Below are 8,502 nucleotides of genomic sequence, written 5' to 3'. Positions count from 1 at the left end.
TAAAATGACATGAACAGCGAACACAAGAAAGCTGTTAGCTAAAGCTGCCAATGCTAGTACACTCATTAATATGAGCTGTCATAACTTTCATAATGCAAACGGATGCGTTATGAAAAAACTTAACAGTACAGATGTTATTTATGTGGAAAGTCTCCATAAAGACCAGTGCCCTTCGTTATACCAGGATGGTTTTTAATGTTGTAAGCTGGGTATTTTAACATGGAGGTTTATGGAGATTGGGTCACTTTTAGAAAGCGCCTCAAGTGGCCATTAAAGGAACTGCATTTCTGCACTGTCATTCTTTCTGAGCCCTGGAGGTTGCTGCCTGGTAGATGTAAAAATGGAAAAAAAAAAATTATATATATACATAAGTGTGTTGTGGTTGTATGTCTCTTTCAACAAGTCAAGTTTCAGTTTAAATTCAGGTCTGTCCAAGCACATATAAATAGTAACATATTCAAAGGAATTTGACACTTTTGGCACCAAACTTCACGTCCACGTCTGAATATCTGACCAAATCTGAAATGCAGTTACAGTCTCCCTTTCTGTTCCTGAATCACGAAACTGAAAGATTAGAGGTTATGATCTCACACTGAGGCTGACCTCTGACCTTTTAGAAATTAAATGTCAGAATAGCATCCCATCAGACATTTGTGTGCCATTTAATATTTCACCTTAGAATTCTTGAGTTTTGGCCAAGAATGTGTTTTTGCGAGATCGCCAAATTCAAATCAGGTGAACCTTGAGTCCAAACGGATGTTTGTGCCAAGTTTGAAAATACTTCCTCGAAGCACTTCAGCAGACAATACCTGCCTTTATTAATTGTTAAGTAATATCTATTTTATAATCCTTTTAATGGGAACACATCTGGAGCATGGTGGGTGGTGTGAATATTTGATAGGGTTATAGGCGGTTTGTCACACTGATCATCTGCACATGTTGATGAAGATTCGAGAGCCAGTTTTTGTTATATGCTTCTGTTATTGTAATGTACATTCTGCCACGGCCTTGTCTTCAGTACACAAGATCAGAGATTCATCCCTCAGGAGCAGCCAGAGGATTTTGCAAAGCATCCTACCTGACTTGATTTGTGTGTAGAGGGATGTGGGATACAGTAGTGAAGGCAGTGGTGCTTGATTGTGTGGGCGTTGGAAGAAGTACAAACAGGAGACAAAGGTTTCCTTCTCTGCTACTGAGACAGGTGCTCTATTGAGGAATCATATTTCTTTTCTCTCAACGCCAGATCCTACCGAGCAAATCACAGCAACTCTACTTGTAAATCTAAACAAAAAAAAGAAAGAAAAAAAGGTGTTTTTTTTAATGGCCTTCTGACATCAAAAGGGTAAAACACTATTTGTGAATCTTGCCCGGTGTAATCCCCCCTCTTTGGCTGTGTTGGACAGAATTTCCTCAGTTTCCTCTATTTCATGATCAAAGCTGTTTACTTCAGGCGACATGGCCAACATCAGCATCCTATCAGATTACTACAGGAGGAAGTGTTTGCTCTGTGGCTGATCACAGTTTTCTGCTCTGCTGATGTGTGTCACTGCTGTGTGCTTTCAGGCGTCACTTAGAAGTGGAGCAGTCAAATCATTTGAATATATCATATCAATACCTGTGAGCACCCCCCAAAAATATATGAATATTAACACAAGTTAGGATGTTTATTTTTATTTTTTAAAGATGGTTCATATTAAATAATTAATGTTATTTTTCTAGAAGAACTGAACTTATCGTCTGAGGCAGAAAGTCCCTAACTTGCCTAGCCACATGGATTTAGACTGGAGCAGGAATGCTGCTGGAATGAGGCCTGGAGTGGGCCTGGCTTCCCGGTTGTCCAGAAGAGGAACTTATACGTCAGTGTGCCCATATAAGGAGTCTCGACTTCCTCCATGGGACCGATTGCAGTAAACAGCTGATGTTTGTTGTATATTTCATACCCAATGGATCCAACAACAGATTGCGCGTGAACTAATGGGCATCCCATGAAGCTATAATGACATAAAATGAACCCAAACTGGCGCATTTAACGCAGTTTTAAGACACATTAAAGAACCTACAAATGAATTAGAAAAGCAGCGACTTGCTCTAACGGAATAATCTCACCTCCTCGCTTACCCAACAACCACTGATTCAGCCCATAAACGCGCAAAGTCGTGCATAAATGCATCGGACTTTTCTATTTCTGACATCGGTCTCCGCTGCGAGCCCTCCTCGGAGCGCTCTCTTGCCTACAGGCTTGTTTACAGTCGCCTCTTCCCGGCATTAGCGTCACTTGACGACGCACTCGATGGGCGCGGAGACACAGACTCTGTCCAATGACAACGAAGCACCGTATATAAAACGGCGCACATGAACCCGCCTGAACACACCTCAACAAGCACCAAGACAAACACAGCGGCAAATAGGAATTGCGAGAAAGAAGTTTTGTTTCACAGGATTTGAAGGAAAAAACCACAGCAAACAGGCTCCGGGAAAGACTTTTGAAATCCGCTGATACTGAACTCTTGCTGGACTTTCACTAGTTTGTTTCCTTTGCTCTCCATCCTCGAGTGATTTTCCTTTTTTTTTTTAAAATTTGGAAACACTGTTTAAGAGAGACTACAAGTGCCCGATTTGATGCATGCTCTCTGCTGACACTGACTTTTGTTGATTACCCAGAGACTGTGTTTCTGTAAGCGGCCGGTAAGCTCACTTTTTTCCTACGACTTTATGTCTACAAAGATGGAACAGCCTTTTTATCATGACGACTCTTTTCTGTCGGCTTACGGCCACTCAGACGCGCCAATGCACGACTGCAAACTGCTAAAGCAGAATATGAATTTGAACTTGACAGAGCCCTATCGCAACCTGAAATCCCAGCTGAGAGCCGAGACAGACCTGTACCACGGGGGCCAGCAAGACGTGGGGTCCCTGAAGCTCGCATCCCCAGAGCTCGAGAAGCTCATCATCCAAAACAGTAACGGTGTGATCACCACTCCCACCCCGGGCCAGTACTTCTACAACCGGGGCATCACCGATGAGCAGGAGGGCTTCGCTGAGGGTTTTGTGAAAGCATTGGACGAGCTCCACAAGATAAACCAGATGCCCCCCCCTAACGTGTCCATCGGAGCCGGTGGAGTTACGACGTGTTCGCCGGCGGCCTCTAGCGTCTTCGGCTCCGCCTTGCAGCCCGAGCCCCCCATCTACACAACACTGAACGCCTACTGCCCGAACACAAACTTATCTTCATCATCCAGCTACCCCACAGCCACCATCAGCTACCTGCCGCCGCACCAGCAGAGCCACCACCAGCAGAGCTCGATGCACGGCGCGCATGCTTTCCAGCATACCCTCCCCGTCTCCGGACTCCATCCGCAGCGGCTGGTCTCTCTGAAAGAGGAGCCTCAGACCGTGCCCGACCTCCTCAGCAGCGACGGCTCGCCTCCGATGTCCCCGATTGACCTGGAGACCCAGGAGAGGATCAAGGCGGAGCGCAAGAGGCTGAGGAACCGACTAGCCGCTACCAAATGCCGGAGGCGCAAGCTCGAGCGCATCGCGCGGCTGGAGGAGAAGGTGAAAGTTTTGAAGAACGACAACGCGGGGCTCTCCAACACGGCGTCGGTGCTCCGGGATCAGGTGGCTCAGCTCAAACAGAAGGTCCTGACACACGTGAGCAGCGGCTGCCAGCTGATGCTCACGAGCAAGCTGGAGGCGTTCTAAACACACCAGAGACTACTAAGAAGAAGAAAAAATGACTGAAAAGTGATAACACTGGAGTCATGTTCTGCATGCGCAGCACTGGAATTACCGGCTCGTGTGTAGTCAGCATCACAGGGCCAAGGGCCAGGTGTGGACGATACTAAAGGCTGTTTTTGGGTGAAAAGACTGATTGTAATGGTACTTCCGGATGCTGGACACTCCTCACAGGACCATTCAACCCTAGAATCCAGGGCAGCATCCAAACTGAGCAGACACTGAGCAACACAGTGGGCACACATGCCCATAAGTCGGGTTTACTAATGGTAGAAAATGGGAATGATTATTTGTTTTACTTTGTACCATCTTCCTTTTTCATTTTGTTTAGTTTTTTGTTTGTTGGCTGCATTTATTCATTGTGTAAATTATTTCATGTGTCCGGTTGATCCAGACAAACTGATGTCCAATGTTTACAGTGTCTCTTTTTAAAAAAAAAATAATTTGTGTTGTATATTTAAGTAAAGTGTCTCAAAAATGAAAAATGAAATGGTGGAGTTGAGCGTTTTTGTTTTCACACATTTACACACAATTTAGAATAACAACAACAACAGCAGCAGCGGGAAAGAGTGGGAAGAGCAAACGAGGTTTTCTTTCCTACCATACTGTAACCATAACAGTTACTATAGCTCCCAGTGAGGAACTCTTACACAAGCACATTCTGGTTGCGGTGTTTTTACGCACAGAGCGTAGCTTGCGTATGTAGGCCTTTCCTAATTACGCAGGGGCTGTCCATATATGGGCATACTGGTGACTACTTCGTCACAGGGGAGGATTTCTGGGAACCCCCGCCCAGGTAACGCAAACAGGTTCCTTCTCACTCCCTCTATATACCGTATCGATAAGATTTGCGAACTTCATGAGGGTGGCGGAATTTCCTTTTGGTTATTGTGCAATTGTAAAATAAAGTGTTTAAACGGGAAGAGAGCAAAGTACGATCCTCTTATCTCTTATCAGCTAGACAAGCTAAACAAGAGCTTGGCGTGATAACAGGAAGCAGTAATAAAACGGCTGTGATCGTGGTGCTTTTTAATATTGTTATTTTTTAATATATCAAATGAAGATTCTTAAACTCATACGCTAGCCAACTATCGGCGGCGCTCGAGCCTCAAAGTTGTTGCAGCATCTTTTAGGTGTCAGTGTAATTGAAAGATCGCACACGACGGAAAGTGACAGTGACTTAGTACCTTCAGGAATGCCGGGGGCGTCTCAAGATGCCACGCCGGTTGGCAGAGCAGTAGGCGAGAGTGGGCGTCCGGAGCGCGCAGGAGCATCTGTGTGGATGGATGGGGCTGTGCGCGCTGCCAAGGACAACATTCTGGTGGGACGCATCAGCGGCCAAATATGCGCGGCAGCAGGATCTCAGAAGATGGAGAGAGAGCGAGAGGGGGGAAAAGTCCCGTGTTAAGAGGATGTGAATGAATCATTAAACACACACACACACACACACACATATATATATATGTGTGTGTGTGTGTGTGTGTGTGTGTGTGTGTGTGTGTGTGTGTGTGTGTGCTATAAGGTGGTGGGTTGAATGGTGCGTAGCGAACTATCTTCAGCTTCCACGGAAACCAGGTCTTGAAAAACTTTCCTGACCATGAGACTACTGGCCGAGAGAGCAGCTGTGTACGACGTGGTCTCAGGAAAACCGAAGGGGGATTTCTGTCCTGTGAACACACTCGGTGACGTACAAATAATCAAGACAGTTGGGCGTAAATACACGATTTCTCTCTCTCAGTACTCACGAAAGCCACTTCAAAAGAGTCTAGGAGGTAAGGTTGCGGTTTTGTGCGCGCACTCTCACCTCAAGCTGTTTTGGAGAGGTAGCCCGTATTCTCTTTTAACTTGACACGTATTTGAATACTTAATTTCCATCAATAACAACTCCACTTGTTTTTTGCCGTTTGGACGTGGAAACAGAACCGGGCTCGCCCACACAAGTTCTCCTTTTTCTGTGACTTTTTGTTGTTGTAATTATTATTATCAAGAAACCTATATTCAAGGGGATGTACACTGAGATCAGTACATGTTTCCTATATTTCAGCAGTTTTGTGTACAGTTACATATGTACAGTTATATATAAAGTGTGAGCAGTGAAACAGACCATGTAACATCACACCGCTATTTTCATGACTTATATACAGCTCCAACTCTCAGAATGAGTACTTTTAAATATCACTCCAGCGCTTAAGTCTGTATTTACGCAGTAGGCAGGCCTACATATTACAACGCAGGCACACACAGTCCAAAAAAAGAAGAAAGACAAAAAAAAAAAAAAAAATCCAATTTCAAGCCATACTGGCTCTCCACACGCCTCGGCCCACAACCCACACTGAGTGTCTGTGGGAACATCTGTGATGTGAACGGTGACGTATGAAGAGCCCTGGGTGGGTTTGATTTTCCTCTCCACGAGCCCCCTTCCCCTCCCACAGACACTCGCAGGCCTGGCTTTCTCTCTCTCGCTCTCACTCATTCTCTCCCTCTCTCCGATCTTCTGTTATCTTCTCGAGAACCATGAATATTCCTCCCACCTTTCGGTGGCCATCTGAGGATCCCTCAGAAGTTGCGTGGCTTGTTTTGGATGGGTAATGAGAATTAGGAAAAGTTTGTGGCTGTCATAAAAAAGCACTCGGATTGTCCACATAGCGTTTATTTTTTTGTTTATTTTAGCTTTGTAACGTGTGTGCGTACACCTGGAAATGACACAGAACTGGCATAGTCTATGATATAGTCTATACATTCATCTCTTAAAATAACAACAACAAGAAAAACCGTGATTAATTAATTATCTGTGTCATGTGTGCTGCCATTAACAGGACGGTAACAGGGCCTCACAGAGGAGGCCCTCTGTGTTACATAAGACAGAGCTGTGAAGGTTGTAGCACACATATACGGGGAACGTTTAAACAGCTTTGGCTGGATTGTGCTCATGTTCTGATATACTGTATGATGGCGCGTTAACGCTACAGCAGAAAGGTGGCCTGGAAAGCAGCTCGAGATTCACACATGCACTGAGTCACTGTCGTGACGCTTCTGAGGGGTTTGTAGACGCACATCTCCATCTACTGGAATTACAACGGAAGAGCATTTGAAAGCAACACCGTCCTTCGTGTCTTTCCCTGGCCAATGAAATTCTTACTTAACAGAGGTGTGGCCATTATTTTACCCTTACCTTAAACCTTTATAAAGCATAAAGCATGGTTTCAGAATCAAATGAAAAGAGGTTTATTGTATTAAAAATGATACTGGTTCCCTAAAATGTAACTGTGTAAAGAGCAAGGTGCCCACAATGTAGCAAAAAGAAAAACACACAATCTGAGGTACACAATGCAGTAATCTACACATTTTATATCAATGCAAAGAGTATTATCCATCTCATTTGTTAATGAGTTCTCGAGCTTTTTTTTTATTTAAAAATTGACTTTTGTCACATTTACATACGTCAGATCATCAAAGTAATTTTAATATTACAAATACAATCTGAGTAAATGCAAATTGCTGTTTTTAAATGATGGTCAGCTTTTGTCTCGTCAGTCCACGGAATATTTTCTCCCAAAAGTCATGGAGATCTTCAGGATGTTTTCCAGCAACTGTGAGATGAGCCTTTGTGTTGTTTTGGGTCTCCATTGGTTTTCTCCTTGAGCTCTCACATGGATGCCAGTGTCTTTCTTATTGTTGAATCATGAACTTTGACCTTAACTGAGGAAAGTGAGGCCTGCAGTTTTTTTTTGTTGTTGTTTTTGTTTTGTTTTTTAATGCTGTTCTGGGTTCTTTTGTGGCTTGTTGGAGTAATTTTGGTTCACCACTGTTCAAAGTTTTCTCTATTTGTGGGTAACGGTTCTCACCGTGGTTCACTGGAGTCCCAAAGCCTTAAAAATGGCTTTGTAAAGCTTTCCAGACTGAAAGATGTCAGTGACTTTGTTTCTCGACTGTTCTTGAGTTTCATTGGATCGTGGCATGATGCATTGCTTTTGGAGATCTTTTAGCCCAGACTGGTTGTATCTGGTAGTAATCAGGCCTGGTTATGGCTAGTAAAACTGAAGGCATGCCTTCCTTTCCAAAAGAGTGGGTAAATCACAGGTAATTTATGATTTAGCAAGGTACAGAATAGTCTAACACTGATACTGAAATTTGTTTGATGATCTGAAACCTTCAGGTTTCACAAAAGTGCAAAAAACTGAGAAAAATGAGAAAAGGAGCAAACCATTTTCATTGCACCAACCTTTTAAAAAGTGTGGTTTTGTCTGTGACTATATATGTGTATTTTGTCACTAACACGTCCTTATTTCGATTATCAAATAAAAAACATCCCTGTATAGAATTCAGCATCTTCTCATTTATGCTAGCCAAAGAAAATTTCCTAAATAGAAAAAAAATTTTGTATGTGCATTTTGCAGAAATCAAAGTGGAATGTTTTACAAATAACACATGTTTGTACCTGGTGCCGGACTGTTTGATCAGGAACGAATGCAGTTTAGAAAACTGGTGTATAAAACAGCTTTGTGCATGCCAGTGCTCTTACACAAATAGTGTGAAAATTGATTGTGTGCAAGAGGGCTACCGCAGAAAAACAGACAATCACAGCTACAGCCAATTTAGTATTGCCAGTATAGCTGAAGAGTTCACAGAGAGAACCCACACAGGCATGGAGAGAGCGTGCAAACTCCACACACAGTTGGGGAATTTGAACCCAGGAGCATTTTGCTGTGAGGCGACAGCGCTAATCATTGCACCACCAGGTGGTGCAGTCACAAAGCAGCTGTAGAT

General features: G+C 43.7%; 1 protein-coding gene across 1 annotated transcript; it reads left to right on the top strand.

Annotated features, from left to right (window-relative positions):
* The first annotated feature begins 2,382 nt into the window (after positions 1 to 2,382).
* Positions 2,383 to 4,208, top strand: junbb (JunB proto-oncogene, AP-1 transcription factor subunit b). The gene has a single exon (XM_080905206.1). It carries the CDS (start codon positions 2,713 to 2,715, stop codon positions 3,700 to 3,702), a length of 990 nt encoding a protein of 329 aa, XP_080761332.1. The 5' UTR covers positions 2,383 to 2,712; the 3' UTR covers positions 3,703 to 4,208.
* The last annotated feature ends 4,294 nt before the right edge of the window (positions 4,209 to 8,502 follow it).

The sequence above is a fragment of the Rhamphochromis sp. 'chilingali' genome (assembly GCF_963969265.1).
Source record: "Rhamphochromis sp. 'chilingali' genome assembly, chromosome: 15".
NCBI lineage: Eukaryota > Metazoa > Chordata > Actinopteri > Cichliformes > Cichlidae > Rhamphochromis > Rhamphochromis sp. 'chilingali'.
The sequence above is the reverse complement of the archived record's forward strand: the minus strand, read 5'-3'. Positions and strand labels throughout refer to the sequence as shown.